The sequence below is a fragment of the Brachycentrus maculatus genome, unplaced genomic scaffold, assembly GCF_059751285.1.
Source record: "Brachycentrus maculatus isolate JH-2025_06_01 unplaced genomic scaffold, ASM5975128v1 h1tg000297l, whole genome shotgun sequence".
Lineage (NCBI taxonomy): Eukaryota > Metazoa > Arthropoda > Insecta > Trichoptera > Brachycentridae > Brachycentrus > Brachycentrus maculatus.
The window spans coordinates 534,339-553,960 of NW_028281048.1; the positions used below are offsets into that span (position 1 = coordinate 534,339).

The 19,622-nt window shown below is 32.0% G+C and overlaps 1 protein-coding gene across 1 annotated transcript in view; it reads left to right on the forward strand.

Annotated features, from left to right (window-relative positions):
• LOC148304922 (putative pre-mRNA-splicing factor ATP-dependent RNA helicase mog-1) overlaps positions 1-19,622 on the forward strand; it is a 113,057-nt gene that overhangs the window by 90,707 nt on the left and 2,728 nt on the right. The window contains exons 14-18 of the mRNA XM_088267472.1: positions 16,126-16,276; positions 16,944-17,041; positions 17,802-18,029; positions 18,212-18,383; positions 19,288-19,429. Coding sequence (XP_088123598.1) covers positions 16,126-16,276; positions 16,944-17,041; positions 17,802-18,029; positions 18,212-18,383; positions 19,288-19,429 — 791 coding nt within the window. The remainder of the gene's footprint in view (positions 1-16,125; positions 16,277-16,943; positions 17,042-17,801; positions 18,030-18,211; positions 18,384-19,287; positions 19,430-19,622) is intronic.

The window sequence follows — 19,622 nt, forward strand, 5'->3', positions numbered from 1 at the left end:
CTCACCAATAGATGTCTCTAGTGAAGTTCTAGTGATTCATGAACAAGGTTTCTAAATTGGTTCATATATATAGAACTTCCAAGAATTTGAGTAGTGTGGTTGTCAATAATGGGTAGAATTGGTGAATGTTACACGTGTGTAAAGTGATCACTTAAACCAGCCTATGACGGTCGTAAGCCCCGTAAATGCCCAGACTTCCATATTCTTCTTCATCTTTGATGAGATATCAAAAATTAATATCTATAAGTTTCGTCACATCCTTTACAGATTAGTTTGTAAGCATAATATGTGTACTCAGTACTTGCATGTACATATTTCCATTCGCGGGGGATATGAACATGTTATTCCTGATAACGCCTTATAATAACTTACTGATAACATTCTTCAGTGCAGGTTTATTTGTGTCTGCGTATTTCGAAATGTTTTTTTGCCCGCGGGTATTTTATTATCCCTCATAAACAACATTAATCCAATGAGTTTTATGTGTACTAACTATGTGTTATTAAAATATTGACAGCCCATTTATGCATAAAATTTTAATGTAAATACCCTATCAAAAACACCTGCATTAGTTTAAATACTGATTAAATCGGTCGCTATGTCATTTGTGATTTATATATTTCTATATATATTTTTTAAAAGGTTAGTTAGTAGTCGTAATAATCAGCGGGTATGTATGAGGAGATGCATGAACGTGGAAGAGGCGAAGAATGTTTGCAAAGACAGAGTGGTATCGCGTTTTATTCTCTCTGCCTACCCATGCGGGGAAGCGGTGTGATGGTTAGTTAGTTAGTTAGTTAAAAGAGAAATATTTGTGTTTTTATTATTTACACAAATATATAAATTTCATACTATTTCTGTGAGTCAAAGCGGCTCATTATAAGAAATAGGTATCAAATTGTGGTAGAGTGGGTTCGAACCGAGAAACTCTGACTTGAGAGTCCGCGACACTAATCACGGGACCACAACCCGACACATTTATGTACTTGCTGTATCTAGCCACGCTTTGCTGTGGCCCAGTCTGTTTAAATGAAATAGAATGAATATGGAAGGTACAAATGTATATTATATTCGTCTCTAGTTAAGTTCTAGTGATTCAAGAATAATATTTCAAAATTGGTTCATATATATAGAACTTCCAAGAATTTGAGTAGTTTGGTTGTCAATAACGGGTAGAATTACTGAATGTTACACGTGTGTAAAGTGATCATTTAAACCAACCTATGACGGACGTCAGCCCCGTAAATGCCCAGACTTCCATATTCTTCCATAATCTTTGATGAGATGTCAAAAAATAATATTCACATTTTTATTTACCATAAATGGATATAGATAATATTTTATTTAAAAATTCCGTTGTATGTACGATATAAATTCCATTCTATATTTTCTGTGTACGAGTATGGGATTGATAAGACAAAATATGCTTGTTTAGATTTTCGGTTTTCCCGGTTGATTTAAAATCCCATCAATCATTTTTCATTTTTCAATTAGTCAATATTCTCCAAATTTCGTCGCCAGACTTGTCACCATATTTTTATTAATTAATGTACTATGATTATTTAATTTTTTTGTCACGTATCACCATTATTAATTTGTCTTCGATAGATTATTATTGATTTATCAAGGATTACCACTTTTTTTAAATTATTAGCTGTATCTAGCCACGCGTTACTGTAGCTTAGTCTGGTTAAATGGTAAAGAAAGAAAATACAAACCACGCATTTACATAGAATCTGTTTAATTTCGCAATGCTTGTGAAGCAATGATTATATTGAAAATCTTTGATCCAAAGATGCAATAAAAAATACTGAAAGTGACAGCAGCTGTCAAGAAGCACGCTTTTTTTCGCATGTTTTATTTTCAATTTTTCAATTTCAATTTATTTAACAAAAAAAAAATATTTACAAAAAAAAAAAACAATATTCAATTCGTATGTATTAAAAGTAATCACAAGACTTAAAGGTGTAGAAAAATCACGCTTCGGAAAACTCGCTCGGACACATGGAACAGATCAATATCCAATATGATATTGTTAAACATAGCAGTAGCTTTTCCTACAAGCATAACCATTGACAGGTTGGTCTTGCATATTAGAATGTGAAACAATCTATGCCGACGCTGTCTTAGGTAATTATCGGGAACATACAGACCAATAATCCGGATAATTTCAAGATTATCGATCACATCGCGCAACAATCGATACAAATGCGTAATCAAATCGTTTTCTTTAGACTAGCAAATGCATTATTCGTCAAGTTGGCAAGGCTGCGCGGCGTGCTGTCATAGTCTGCGCGCGCGATGTGTACTCAAGTTTTCACACAAGATTTTCAATACTTCTCTGGACAATGAGTACTCCGAACGTATTGCTATAAGTACAAGCAAAAAGTTGACTATCCAATGAACTGTATAGCAACTACTGGCAACCCATAAAATATGAACAAACCAACATTGATTTTATATACGAATTTATTTTGTTCATTCCAAAACATTTCCAGTCGTTTTTTCACAGTATCGCAATATTCTTAAATTATTTATTAATGTAAAATTAATAACTTTTTTCATTTCGCTCACTCCTTTCAAGAACGTCATAAATCAAAAATCTTCAATTTTCAGCTGTGCATGTTTTCGAAATGCCCAGAAAATGTACTATATCTCAGCAAAAGAGGCATATTTTTACTTAATATTTACCCTTACAGGGCAGAAAGCGTTGTTTTTGTATTTTGAAGAAAAGGTATTGTTTAATTATTTTTTTAAATATACCTACTAAATATTTTTCAAATGGAGAAAAAACCTTAAGGTTTTACCTAAAAAGATCTGTTGCACAATAAAAAGTTCAGTAAGTGGCTTGACATTTATTTTTAATACATTGTATTATATTTTTAAACTTTAAAAACGTTCTCCTGAAAAATCAAGTTTTTTGATTTATGACGTTCTTGAAAGGAGTGAGCGATTTATGCAAGTAATGTATGTGGGTAATCAAAGGCAGATTAAAACCGTAATACATGTAATATTTGTTTAAATTTAATATTTAAAGACCATTTTTAATTATCCCTTTGCCGGCTGTTTTGATCACCTTGGTGACAAGATCAATTAAAAACATAAATCAAGGATAATCCAGGGCCATACAATTTTTATCAGTTAAGTTTATCGCCAAAATAATAATAATTATAAAAAAATATATTATAATTATATTAGTGGTGTGTTGGAAAGGGTGGACGGGTTTATCTCATTCGCCCCCGTTTTCCATAACACCATTTAAATTTAATTTCATTTGATAATTACACGAAAATTTATTTCTTTTTGCTTATTTTAGATCCAGATAGCAAAATATCGACTTTTTATATAATAAAAACTAAATATAGTTAGAATAAGAGTTAAAGAACTTATATAAAATAATAAAAAAACTTGGCAATTTTCATAGTTCAATCATTTCCTATATTATGTATTGCTTGTCAGTTTGTAGTTTTACCTGGTGATGAGAACATCCTTAGCTGTCGTGTTTTCATCAATAAACTAAAAAAAGCGGTATCATACAACTGTTCAATTTGTATATAAAAATTTGTTTGTATAAAAAAATAATAAGAATTGTCACAGGCCATGCCTAAATAGTAAATGTATATATGAAATAAATATGTATCTTTCAATGTATCTATGTATTTATGAAATAAATAAATAAATAAAATATTTCATTATGTTATCCCACAAAGTTAGTGCCAAATCGATAAATAATTTATTGTTACAGATAACTTAATTTTCTTTAAGTTTAGTTATTTAAATTTTCGCCCTTAAGCTGAAAATACGCTTAATAGGATATTTTCATCAACGGTTTTTATCGTTTGGAAATGAAAATACATAAAAATTAATACGAATGTATGTAAATTATGTGTTTAAATTAATTATATCTGTATACTGCGTCTTAGTACAATGTTTTGGCGATAATTTTGGCGTCAATTTTTATCGCCGCTAATGTCTTCGCGCTGATTAATTTTAACACACGTTTTTTACAATATTATTTTATTTATGATACCTATGCTTATCTTATTTTCGATTTATTTCGAGAAGCCGTTTGTTTTTTAATTATTCGTATGCTTTATTGATTATATTTACGTGCGATAATTGTTTATGAACATTTCATGAATTGTCAACATGATTTTTTTAAATAATTTCAGTTGTTTTTTGTTGTTATATTGGTTTTTATCATTTGTTTTAAGTTTCAACGTTATTTATTTCAGTAATCGCGTTTCATTAACAAATAAATGTTGATATATTCTTTCTTTACATCAAAATCTCGTAATTAATGTTAGAAGTACGAACTCTGATTTTATTTGTTTGTTTTGTTTTATTTGTTCGGGAATTGTACAGCTTTACATTTAAAAAAGTATATAATAAACAATACTTTCATTAACAATAATAAACATTACATTATATTAACAATAATAAACATTACATTACATTAGCAAAAATAGTTACATAAATAAAAAAAATCCAGTTAAACAATTCCACATTTATGTTATAATAACTATTAAAAACATTAAGAGATTTAAAAAAAGTTTTTGGTATAATTTTATTTTTATTTTATAGCTTTATTTTAACGACTAGCCGATAGTAAAACAAAATAAAATTAAGATCCAAAGTGATGTTATAAAACAGGTTTATTTATAAAAATAATACAAAAATCAATTATCGAATCGTGGACCTCAACAGAGTCTTACCACTCAACGCCAAATTTATTTAATGCGAATCTATAGGTATCTTTGCGACAGTTTTAGTTTGTCCATTATTCATTTTATATCAGAGTATCGGAGTAATTCAATAGTTTAGAGAATTAAACACATTTTGCTAAATGTATTCTGATTTGATATTTTATATTTATGAGCCATAATGATATGAAATCCAACTATCAGGTGAGGTTATTTGGAATTGTTTTTTTTGTTTATATTTCATATGTAAAGCACTAACTTTGTGATTTTCCATTTTATAATTAAAATGTTACTTTGTTTTTAAATCACTATAAGTATTTTATTATAACTCTAGCTTCTTTCCCTAACCGTCAAAATATTTTGGATATTGTTTAGTAGATAGTGTTTTAGTATTATCAGTCTTGATAAAGTAGCGGTAGACATTATAATTAAGTTATAATAAAATATTTGCAGTGATTTTAAAACAAAGTTACAATTTAATTATATCGTTTTTTTTCACTGTTTCACCACGCATGGGTCCAAATACAGAATATGTTACTGCTAACGGTACTGGAACACTTGTGATGAGGAAGACGGAAACGCGCAAATGAAGACAATTATTTATATTTTTCTTCAAAATAAATGATTGGTTATTTTTTCAATGTTTTCACTTCAACAGTTTTGCTTCAAAGACGAGTATAATATTTTCACTAAATTTATTATCGCGTGGGTTGATACAAGCACTCAGCCCAGACGGGGAACGTTTTGGATCAATACCGTTAAAGGTTATATTTGTATCCTTTTGTTATATCGTGCTTCCACGATACATTGTAAAGTAAGACGCAATACTAATAAATATCTCTAGATTTCATTGGTTGTCTATGAGTTTCGTTTTCTGTGGTATAATAATTCACGAAACAAATTATTTATATTATATATCCTTTTTTTATTTTTTAAACAAATAAGCAGTTATTCGTGTTTATTATCTCTGGGAATTTTGTTTTCGGGAAGGTAAAAAATTAAGATTGATCAAAAGAGCGTTTTTTGCCTTTAAATTATCTCACAGATCGTTAACCACTCATATTATATTAATTAAATATATTGTGTTTTGTTTTTCTTTCTGCTGAAATTATTTAATATGCAAATAGATTTATGAGCTTGAAATTAATTGTGTTTACCATGGTTTTTAGGAAAAGTACGCTTTTCTTTGTATTTTTCAAATTAATAATAATATGTATGTAATGATAAATTTGGATAATTTTTATAGCGCCATTTTCGTAAAATACTACCTCGAGGGCGCTTCAATTTTTCCTTTTTTTACTCCTTACCTTTCAATAACTCTATTTTTTTTCGATGGAAAAATATATTTTTCGATACAAAAACAGTATTTTTAGAAAAAAAAAATCAATTACGTCTAATGTTACTTGGGTATAGAGAAAATTAATTAGAAATATATTGGACTTAAAGATATACTTGCTGACATAGGAAATGTATTTAGCTATGATGAATTAAAATCAATCTTCGGATAGCATGTACAGCCGTGTGTATTATGTGCAGCACATAAAACAGTATAGATAAAATGATAAGACCGACGGGAGAGAAATGCAAGATAAAAAAACATGTATAAATATTTTACTGCCGCGAGGTCGACTCGAAGGGTAAACTGAAAAGGTGTAATGATATCACTCATTATCAAAAGATAAAATATATGTGAGCCAATACAGCCACACTACAGGTGTGCACAGGAAAAACCACCAAAACGCATTATATACATTCATAGATTTTCATTTATTTCGTAAATAACATACGTATTACCAAATTAAATTTATTCATTTGTTCGCCTCCTTGAGGCGTTTGTCCACTACACGGAATTATACGGAATTTTACCGTCCGGCACGTCAGTTAGCGTTTTAACACGACGACTGGCTTGGATTGGCTTGTCCTTTTGTCCATCTTTTTTCGGATCAGAGCTCTTGATCGGTGATCGGTGCATGAACACGTTGCGCGTAAATTCGTTCAAGCTAAACTGTCGTAGTCTTATTTTTTTTAAACCAGACTGCTGGACGGTAAAAATCCGTGTAGTGCACAAGCGCTCTTAGTGTAATGGTCAGCACGCCCGGCTACCGTACCGGATCTCTTGGGGTCGAATCTAGAATTTTTTACATACGTAAATTTATACATTGTCCGCCTCCATAGTGTAATGATCAGCGCGCTCGGCTACCGTTCTGGAGGTCCCGGGTTCGATTCCCAGAGGGGGGTCTAATAAATATAAGTGATTTTTTCACTCTAATATTTATTCAATACTACCCTGGACTGGTACCTGAAGCGGAGGGCTGATCACCTTTCCTTCGTGTGTTAACGATCAAGATAACACTGCGTTTATATGATGCAGTGCCCTATGCACCATTGGGGTGCGGATAAGGGTTCGAATGCTTTTTATTCACTTTCATTATTAACTAATTATCACGCTGCTTCCCGCAGAGACAAACAAAGCAGATAGAACGCCACACCACTCTGTCTTTCGAATGAATGAAGTTTATACATAAAATCACAAATTTCCTTCCAAAAAAAAACCTCATTCTGTTAGTTCTTAACATTTCTATAATTTCCTGAAGCTTATTTAACTAAAAAAAGATAAATTACAGCATGTACTCGTATGTCTGCATCGAAATGTGCAGTTTAAGTGTCCATATTAGGAATTCTTGGTGGCTTTCTTAGTCGCGTATTCGATGTTCACCTTTTCTCCGATGTTACCAGTGCCAGTTCGCTTTCTTGGCCATTACAATATATTGTAATGCAATGCAACTCCGGCCAGAAACATTCTGTAAACCTGTTTGCGCCTTGACAAAAGTAAAAGCCCTCCAGTTCGATGCGAATTCACTACGCGAAGGTTTTAATAAGTGATTGAATAATCGCTCTTTGAGATGTTATTGTAATATATTAATAGATTTATATTACCCACTGACACTTCGTGATGGAATTGCATTTTTAATTTATTATTAGATTAAAACCAATATTTTTAGCTTTTCCACTTTTTTATTTGACCAGCGACCGGGTTTCGTCGTTACTGACATCAGCAGACTGGTGAGAGGCTATACAAATTGTTATTAAACTTCGGACTCCCCCCCCCCCCCGGACAACCACAGCTTACTGGAAGGAGCCGTCAACCAGCATTTCCTGATACCTCGTTACATAATTTAAATTCATTTACAATAAATGCAAATCTATTATAACTTTATATAAAATCGTGCTTTCAATACAAAAAAACCTTTATAAAAAATATTTTAAATATCATACAATACTTGAATTCACTCAAATTAAATTAATTTCTCATAAAATTATATCAAATCATGGTTATCAACTCCTGCCTTCTTTTATATATAACATAACAATTTGTATAGCCTCTCACCAGTCTGATGATGTCGGTAACGACGAAACCCGGTCGCTGGTCAAATAAAAAAGTGGAAAAGCTAAAAATATTGGTTTTAATCTAATAATAAATGTAATATATTATATTGAAAGCTGTCGCACCGCATTAGCATTATCGATAAAATTAAGAAAGGTGTGTTGAGATGGTTTGGACATGTAGAACGAATGAGTGAGGAAAGAACGGTAAAACAAATTTATGAGGCGAATGTAATTGGAGAAAGAAGTAGAGGAGGACCAAGAAAAACATGGCACCATCAGGTATGCCGAATACTTGAAAGTGGTCAGGTTAGGAGTCGTAATAATCGGCGGGTATGTATGAGGAGATGCATGAACGTGGAAGAGGCGAAGAATGTTTGCAAAGACAGATTTGCGTGGCGTTCTATTCTCTCTGCCTACCCCTGCGGGGAAGCGGCGTGATGGTTAGTTAGTTAGTTACTTTTAGTCCCACCGCATACCCAGATCTGATACAGGAGCATCTAGGCTTCCTGACAGACCTACATACTCTTGCAAAGCAATTTTTTAACTAAGAAATTGATTGAAAATGTAATACAAAATAAAATTGTATCCCAATTTTACTGTGAATTAACATTTAAAAGCTTTCAATATCCCTGTCACTGCTAATTAAAATAAATACAAGTTTGTAAATGCACCACCAAATTTTCTAGAAGTACCCCTAGTGTAAGCAGTGAAAGGGATAAGTATTTAGTTCAGTTAGTCAGCTAAATCAGATTTCGACTCGACGTTGGCTGGTACACAGACAAATTATTGTAATATGTAATATTAACGAGACAGATCTTAGCTCTAGTTTATCGTCCATGTGTCATCGATTTGTGATTTATTGGACATGAATATGCAAGCCGCTGTCTAATGTTGATACAAAATTCCTACAGTTTCTAGTATATTTCAGCGTTTCTATGTCAAATCTTTATCTTTTTTATTGTACCTTGTATTCTCTGATAAATCATGACTAATATAAATGGTTAACACGTTTAATGTTGCTGTTGTTTTAATACATAAATAAAAAGGTGATTGACAACATTTTGAATGTTTCCAAATACTTGTTCACAAATCTGGATTATCTCCAATTATGGAAGTCATTTTTTATATTATTTTCTTTCAAATAATATGAAAAATAACTCCTATACTTGGAGATAATCCAGATTTGTGAACAAGTATTTGGATACACTCGCACAAACACACTCAACAAATTGAGATAATATTCATTTTGCAAGGTTGATAATACCGAATAATTTTTATGAAATGATGGTTGAGGATTTTTTTCTATAACCTCGAATTTTCTTTTTATTTGAGGCAACCACATAAAGTTATGCCCCTATTAAATTGACATCGGGATTGGAAAATAGAGATGTGCCTAGTGGGCAGCTGTTAATTTATCGGTTACTCGATTAGGATGATACTCGTTACTTTTTCTCGGTTTATATTTCTTTTCAGCTTATGTTTTTGATGTCAAATTCTCCAATATGTTTGGAGCTAAAAATAGGGAATACTCAGCCAAATTTGTGCACTAATATGCTATATAAGCATTAGTGATCGAATCTAAAAACCGAAGTATGTGACGACTTTTTAAAAATGATTTTTTTATATTCGTACGCTTATGTCTACTGTATGGATCGATAAATAGTTAATTGAATTTTTCCGTCTTATTTGTTTTTGTGTTATATATTCAAACGAACCGTTTCTAGAACTGATATTATTTTTTATTATAACGAAACATTATATATTGCCGAGGATAGAATAAATTTCCACATTTATTTGGATAATAATATTTTCCTTACGCTCGATATTTTGATGAGGATTTTTTTTATTATTATGATAGAAACCTAACTTTTCGTTCATGAAATGGGATATTACAATTTTTTTAGACATGGCAACTCCCGTAATATTCATTCGATTTTGACTATTTTTTTTTCTGAAAAATCTTTTAAGAAATATTTGTGTTTTTATTATTTACAAAAATTACTTCGATTTCACGCTATTTCTGTGAGCCTAAGCGGCTCATTATTTAAAACAGGTATCAAATTGTGGTAGAGTGGGTTCGAACCCAGAAACTCCGACTCAAGAGTCCGCACTAACTATGGGACCACAACCCGACACCAATCGATCTTGATAATAACCTGACGAGTTGTAAAACGTCGTCAACTCTCATTTAATTGTCAATTCTCTTTTGCCTTACCATAGAGAAAAAAATCTATTTTGAACTATCTTTAGTCAAGATCGATTTGCAGCGTAAATCGATATCCTTTTTTGGAAAATAAAAACAAATTCACGTAGGTACCTACATGAAAGAAAAAAAAATCTCATTCGATCAGCAAATCGAATCGACTTTTGCCGCCAGTGCCGCGAGGATTGTTTTCGAGACGCGACGCTCCGGGCAATAATAGGACCAAAATAAATCAAATCGAGACTGGCTTATTTTTAGATTTCAGGTCGATCAGTAGGACCAGAAACCGGAATGCCCATCCCTATTTAACTCACCGATGAACTTGAATCGCCCATTCTGAACATAGATAATTTGAATTCCGTCGTAATTCGATTTGTTTCCCGCCAACTGCGAATTTGACAGGTGTGTCCTAAAGAGTAAAAATAAAAGTTGCAGGAACTACAGGGCTATTCAAAAGTAGTTAATACTTATGATATTTATGTAAATCAAAAATATATTCTTATACTAAATCAAATAATAATCAAGTATTTTTTTTAAATATTACTTGATTCTTTTTTAAGCTTATTTTTTGACATCCCATCGTAGATGAAGAAGAATATGAAAGTCTGGGCATTTACGGGGCTTACGACCGTTATAGGCTGGTTTAGGTGATCACTTTACACAGTGATCACTTTATTCACCAATTCTACCCGATTGAACAAGTATTTGGACACACTCCAAATGTTGTTAATAATCAAGTAGTTTATTTAATTGACTTTGTCCGCCTCCGTAGTGTAATGGGCAACACGCTCGGCTACCGTACTGGAGGTCCCGAGTTCAATTCCCGGGGGGGGGGGTCAAATAATTAAAAGTGATTTTTTCGCTCTAATATTTGTTCAATATTACCCTGGACTGGTACCTGAAGCGGAGGGTTGAACACCTTTCCTTCATGTGCTAACGACCAATATAACACTGCGTTTATATGACGCAGTGCCCTATACACCATCAGGTGCGGATAAGGGTTTGAATGAATGAAAGTTTATTTAGTACAATAATATTGTACAACAGATTTTTTTTAACAAAAAAAATAGGAGGCAATTTTTATCAAATGACTAAATGATTTGATATGTGACCAAATGTATTCAAAGATTAAACAATACAATTGCTGTAGTATTTTCAAAAGGATTTTTTACCAAATGAGGAATATAAAATCGTATTATCTCATAATATCGAAGCAATCCACTTAAGTTATTAATTATTTTCTAAGTGCGTATTGTGTTCAAACGATTTGATAATAATCATAAAAAATACTTACCTATGTGCGATTCTTTACTGTCATGATATGAAATAGTTCATTGACACTAACATTCTCTATATACTTTCCAACCGATTCTCAGCTGTGCAAAGACATTACTTCAAAGCGTTTAAATATTAACAATAAACGAATTCAATGACTGCAAATAGTTTAAATATTAACAATAAATTAAACAAATTGAATTGACTGGGAAGCATCAAAGGTTATGTATTTTTAGCTGGCGACACCAGGCCAAACAGTGAATCCGTATATATGTTTGTTTTTCACGAAAAGTAAATTAAAAGTCATCATATGAAATCGACATATTTTAATGATATTCTTTAACCATATTTTGAGAGGTACTAAGCGAATTATCTACCGCAGTTAAAAAATAATTCTTATGTGACTTGGGACAGTGAGAATTTGTATTACTTTTATAAGCCTCAAAAAAATAGTATTTGTTTCATTAAATTATACTATCTCTTTATAAAACAGGATCAGAATTCCTGTTATTTTCTTTTTTTATACTCATGCAATAATTCGTGGCAATAATTATAGAAAAAATAGTTAAATGACATCTATATTTTTAATTCTTATACCAGAATTTGAATTAATCCATTGGAGAACGTCACTTTAAAACGTAACAACTGTTAAATAAAGCAAGATCACTGTGTTGATATTTATTTATACTATTAATAAAATGTGGACACGTACAAAGTAAATGTGACAATTTGATAATATAATATAACAATTATTTACGGCTGATTATCAAACTGTCCTAATGAACCTCGCCATTCTCGTTTTGACCCCTACCCGATTATTTTAATTTTATTTTAATTACTGCATTTTCTTTACAGATTACCGTGTAGTTATGACGTAGTGCAAACTCGACTACATTTATCATACTGTATCGTAATCATGGCAAATTTCCAATACTTTTCCTATTCTCACCACCCATGTTATTTTTATTGATTGGTTTTTATTGAATATATGTCGGAATACAGTCGACTCCCAATATGTATCACCAAGTCAATAAATAAATAGTATTATGAAAATAAAAATAAAATAAAAAAACTTAATTGCTCCAAACATAAAAATTAGGAAAACATTTTATAGTTATTAAAATATGTTACTTTACCTCACACTGACAGTCAAAATCTATACACTCATTCAAACACAAAGTTCTTGAAACAATATCCTTATCATTCATCGTTCACTTTGTGTAATACCACTTAAAACACATGGTATTACACAAAGTCAACGGTGAATGATAAGTAGAGTGTTATATTACCATAACACAAAGTTAACAATGATGTTTATGTACAAAACGTACAAAGTTCGTGGTTAAAAATAATGATTGAGCACGGCTGTCATTTAAGCACTAAATGTTTTATTGTATTCTGTTAGGTCAGTGTTTCCCAATTATTGGTATGCGTACTCCCAGGGGTAGGTACGTGATGTTGCGTCAAAGGGTAAATTATCTTAGTCAATCTCTTGACTAACATAATTAATCAGTATTTTGTATTGTTATTATGTATTTTCGTGGTTATAATTGTTTACAAAAAAAACTCACTTAATTTTCTTTTGTATTCCCGCAATAAGGGGTACGCAAATTTGAGGTCTTTCTTGAAGTAATACGCGGGATAAACTAATTGGAAACCACTGCATTAGGTGATATCCTAAATCGGTATTAGAAGAGACGAATCACAGAAAAAACCTTAATCAAATATAAATTCACATCATTGCATGAGAAATATATTCACATAAAGTTCTATGGTCAGTAAAAATATTCGTTTTTGGGAGATCTTCGCCAAATAGATGTTCATGTAGAAAATCAACTGTAATTTTGTCCACTTCTTGTATAATTACGTATCTTTCATTTTTAGACTTTTTTATAGTTTAAATATAACTTTTATTTATAGCTTTACCTTATAGTTTCAATTAACTTATTACTTGACCCTTATCCGCAACCATTCGTTTTCAGGACATCGCATCGGATGAACGCAGTTTTAACGCAATCATTAATTTTACGAAGGCAAGGTGATCAGTCCCGCCCCTTGAATGAATTTATTGATCATTATTATTCTTTTCAATAATAATATCCCACTCGAATTCTTTATTTAAGTTTGTAATTGTCGAAAATCAAGTTTGACACGCTATGCCCGGATCGAGGGCCTATCCAATTATGCAGCAGTTGGGATAAGCTCGACTTCAAAACTGCGAAAGTAACCTGAAAACTGTAAATAATGTGTTTTTTCCTTAGACTTAGATATTATATTTGTAACTGTATTCTTAAATACACCTTGAACGTTATTTTACAACTAATTGTATCGCAAATAGAGGACTGAAGTCGATATATCAACTCCGAATACTTACGCCTTTTTTGGCGGTTCGAAGCGCCAAGTTACTGTACCTAACAAGCGCCGGCTTCAATACCAGTTTTTCTTACAATGCTGACATTTAAAAATCGGTTATATCCGATTCAAGCCGCTTTTCGTTAGCTGAATCGTGAACGATGTTTTAGCGCCACCTTTTAACCGCCATTTTTAACATTTTGCAATCGAAATAATATTGTTTGTGAAAAATATTCTAACATATTTCTTTGCATTTTAAATTACTTATGCACGCTTAAAGGCAAACCATTGACATTTTTTTAAATCTGAGTTGAATGGAAATCTTGAAATAGGTACTTGAAACAATGGATTTAAAATATTAATTATGTGCCTTAAATTAAATTAAATGGAAATAAATCAATTATAATTATAACATATATTATGTAAAACGAAATAATATTATGAAATTTATAAAATATAATATTATAACAACACAAAATAATGAATCATTAAATATGTTATCTGCGCAAAACTGTTTTTAAAATAAAAATTCATTTAAAAAAGTGATAAGTTGTAGTTTTGTGTAGCAACCTTTATTTCATATATTTATTTTTTTTTCTTTATTTTAAATTCTTTTGCATTACATGACATAAATTCAAATACAAAAATATATTAATAAAATATAAATACAAATACAAAAAATGATCTCACAAAGGCATGGCCTGTGTGTGGGTATGCAATATAATTTAGTCATAGTAAAGGGTATAGGGTATAGGTATTATAAGTAGAACTATAGGGTCCGCCATCTAAAGTTTTTTTTTTCAACTAGTGCTTATTTCGTGAATGGTAACACTTAGCTCATGTCTGATTTGACAGATAATTAGTTTTATCCTTCCGCTGAGCGAATATGGTTGTGTATACGCTTGAACAACGCTGGGAAATATTGCGACATTACTTTGAAAATCATGGTAATGTTGCAGAATGTGTGCGAAAATTGCGTACGGTTTTTGGAAGAAGAGAAGCACCGTCAGCTCCGTATGTTCGTTATCTTGTGAAAAAAGTGAAAGAAACTGGCATCCTCATCGATAAACCAAAGCGTGAAAAGCCAAAAACAGTGCGTACACCCGAGAATATCGATGTTGTGGCAGAAAGTGTGCGTGAAGCGCCATCAACATCAATTCACCGTCGTTCTCAACAATTGAACATTTCGGAGACATCATTGAGACGAATTTTGCATAAAGACCTTGGTATGACGCCATACAAAGTCCAATTGGTTCAGGAGTTGAAGCCAACTGACCATCCAATGCGTTTTCGCTTCGCTGAGTGGGCCTGCGATCGACTTACAGAAGATGCCGATTTTGCCAAAAAAATCATCTTTTCGGATGAAGCTCATTTTGATCTTGGCGGGTATGTAAACAAGCAAAATTGTCGTATTTGGGGCACAGAAAACCCGCACGCATACATTGAAAAGCCGGTACACCCAAAACGAGTCACTGTTTGGTGCGGATTTTGGTCCAGAGGCATAATTGGGCCATTTTTCTTTGAAAATGAGCAAGGAGTGGCCGTTACAGTCAATGGCGATCGTTATCGGGCCATGTTGAACGGATTTTTGTTCACAAAAATTGAAGAGGAGGATATTGGCAACATTTGGTTTCAACAGGACGGCGCTACGTGCCACACAGCCGAAGCTACGAAGTTTTTTTTTTATAGCATTTTCAAAAAAAAAAAGTTATTTGGCGGACCCTTTAGAATAATAGTGTTAATATAAAATAGTGTTAATATTTGAGTTTGAGTTTGAGTTTTTTTATGAAATAGTAGGGTAGTTAAAAAGTATGTATGATATTTGCGTCTGATTGATCTGGGAATATTTCATACCAATGAGGAAATATGTCTTCATTTGGTGGACAAGTAGTTCGGCTGTCCAAATTTAAAACACAGTAAGGGACATTTTTTTTGTAGTACGTTTTTTTTGCATTTATGGACTAAGTAGACTCTACTTAGTCCAAAAATGCAAAAAAAACGTACTACAAAAAAAATGTCCCTTACTGTGTTTTAAATTTGGACAGCAGAGTTTTGCAGATCATATTACTCATAAAATGGTTTTCAGCCATGCCTGCAATCTACAATCATTCTTCGCAATTTATCCTCATTACAAAATGTTCCTATTGTCAATTCATGTGAGCCATTTTTATTAAATATTTTATGACATTTTCTGTTTTGTTTCAGGTTCTTACTGAAAGATTGACAGAAATTGATAATGCTCCAGCGCTATCCATCCTTCCAATTTATTCCCAACTTCCTTCGGATCTTCAAGCTAAAATCTTCCAGAAGTCAACTGACGGCATCCGGAAATGTGTTGTGGCAACCAATATTGCAGGTAACACATATCGCTCACTCATTTCAACAATGTCATATATCAAATAACTTGATTTTTCAGGAGATCGTTTTTTAAGTTTAAAAATATAATAAAAAGTATTAAAAACAAATATCAAGCCACTTATTGAACTTTTTACAGTGCTTTTTACAGATCTTTTTATGTAAAACCCGAATGTTTTTTCTCCATTTGAAAAATATTTAGTAAATTTAAAAAAATATTTGAACATTACCTTTTCTTTAAAATGCAAAAATAACACTTTCTGCCCTGTAGCGGGTAAATATTAAGTTAAAAATATGCCGCTTTTGCTGGAATATAGCACATTTTCTGGGCATTCCGAAAACATGCACAACTGAAAATTTACAATTTTTGATATATTGTATGACGTTGAAAGGAGTGAGCGATATATATATTGACTTTAAAAAAAAAATCTATATATGTATATATATATGTATTATCATCAAAAAATATATATATCTCAGTTTTCAATCACAATTTTCATTGTTTTAGGTGTTTATTCATTGGTTTTATTGTAAAACGCCTTAGTCATCAGTCATTAGTAATGAAATAGATAAAATGTTATAAAATATATGATTCAAATTGGTTTTTCTTCTTTTGTTAAATCGTTTGCAATCTTTATGTTTATTGAGTAATTTCATTTTATTTCCAGAAACATCACTCACCGTTGACGGTATTATATTCGTCATCGATTCGGGATTTTGCAAACTAAAGGTTTACAACCCGAGGATTGGCATGGATGCACTGCAGGTATATTTTATTTTACAATTAAATTTTACTTAAATTGACTTAAACGCACTGTTGCCGGGTGGTTTTTTTCATCGACCCCGACCCTAATGAGTAAAATAATTAGGATCGTATAATAATCACAAGTTACCGCAAACCCAATTCTGATCTGTACAATGTTTTTTGGCGTCTCGTGCTCTACCATAAGTAAGCAAATAGAAAACTTATAAGTATCTCCCGCTCTCTACCAACAGTATATAAAAGACGCTTTTAAGCGTTTCCCGCAAACAATGTGTTAATAACGGGTTGATTTGCTGATCAATGAAATAATCCAGGAGAGTAGGGCTGATCACCTTTACTTCATGACAACCCATCAAGATAACTATGCTTCCATTATCAAGAGATTAGTACATAATATTCATATAAAAAACATTGGATAATTTCTTATTTTCTGACTTTGAAATGAGGCAGGCACAGAAGGTAAAAATACCCTTCCCGCCCTTAAGCATCGTTCGACCAAACGGTCAAAAATACTTTTCCCGTCCGAAATGTGTTAATTAGCCAGTTGCAACCAACCAATATGTATTATTTATTGATTGGGCCATTAACTTTGTGGAATGACATTAAACACTTCGATAAGTGGTATTATACAATTGTTTAATTTTTTTCAAATAATTAGCCAATATGCAAGTGCCAAAATCGTCTGCTGGTCTTGCTCAAACATATCCATGCACTTTATTAGACGGTTAGATAGACTACCCCTTTGATTTTCTTTTATTTTCAGATTTATCCAATCAGCCAGGCTAATGCCAATCAAAGATCTGGTAGGGCTGGTCGTACTGGTCCCGGGCAAGCATTCCGACTCTACACCGAGCGACAATACAAGGATGAACTGCTCATCACCACCGTCCCTGAAATACAGAGAACTAACCTCGCTAACACCGTGCTGCTTTTGAAGAGTTTGGGTGTCAAAGATCTCTTGCAGTTTCATTTCATGGATCCTCCTCCTCAGGTAATATAAGTTATTGGATTTAAGAAAATTTATATATATCTCAAATACTTTGCTACCAATAATCAATTCTGCAGTTACTAATGTAATATAATATAGGCTTTTTATCCCATAAACTTTCAGTTAACTCCATGGCTAAAAAAGGTTTTTGATTGATATACACCACTTTCATGGTTTTTCTCCAGGATACTTTGCTGAATTCAATGTACCAACTTTGGATTCTCGGAGCATTGGATCATACGGGATCACTCACTCCAATGGGAAGGCAGATGGCCGAGTTTCCTCTCGATCCTCCTCAGTGCCACATGCTGATAGCCGCTGCTAATATGGGATGCAGTTCTGATATACTTATAATAGGTATGCACCGATTTTCTATGTTACCTTGCAATTTATTTGATATTTGAGTTGCGTTTCAATGAAAAAATATTGAAAACTTTGATGAACATTTAATCATACATTTCAAGTTGTCTCGTAAGTCTGTATTTTTTGCAGAAAAGATTAAATTAATGTCCCCAGAAAAAAAAGGTCATTTTATATTGAATTTTATCTATTATTGTTGAACCCTTTGTTGATTTGACCTAGCAATATTTCAAACGCAATCTACTGAAAACGAAATTGTATACTATGTATTTCTAATTTAATGTATAAAGGCAATTAGCCGTAACTCATGTTGCAGCTGTTTGGCGTAACACGGCTCAAAGCATTCTTATAACTGGCCTCTATCATATACAATCACAGATTTTGCTCTATCTCTTTCCTTTACCGAGATATTCATTATCCAAATATCCGCAAAATTGTATCAATTTGATACACGTATTGGCAAAAAGCATAATTTTAAGTTAACTATAAACTCGTTTATCTCAAAACTACTGTTTTTAATTTGCGGCTATTGGCCTTTGCACATTAGTAATGTGATTATGATATTTTCATATCATACTCTCACTTGTGCATTTCCAATGCCATTTTGTGCTATGCGAGAAATTTAAAACTCCTCAAGTATAATGTAGCATGGCTATGCTTCTGTTAGTTTTTTTTTGTCAATTTCCATTGTTGATTTACGATATTTAAATAAACTCTTGAAAGTATTTCAATATCCATACTTCTGGTGGTTCGATTTAAATAAATGATTTGAAATGATTCAAAGGGCTTAACATAATCATAACCTTCTTATTTTATTTTTTCCTCAAAGTTGGCATCTTTTATGTTAATTTTTATTTTTTATTATTGGTTTCACAAAAATATTTTTTTTCTCTCTTTTCAGTTTCAATGCTCTCCGTGCCTTCCATATTCTACCGCCCAAAGGGTCGTGAAGAGGAAGCAGATGGTGTTAGGGAGAAGTTCCAGGTTCCCGAATCTGATCACTTGACATTGCTCCATGTTTACAATCAATGGAAACAGAACAAGTTAGTATTTTATTCAATTCATATTGTATATATCATCTGAGTTCTGATAGAAAAAGTACTCGTCAATCATATTGCATAAAATTTATTTCTGCTGCTCAATAATTGCTTTATAAAAAAAAAAAAATTTTTTGTTAGGAATTTCACAATTTATTAATGGCATAATCACCGCATTTCCTATTAGTTGTGATATTTC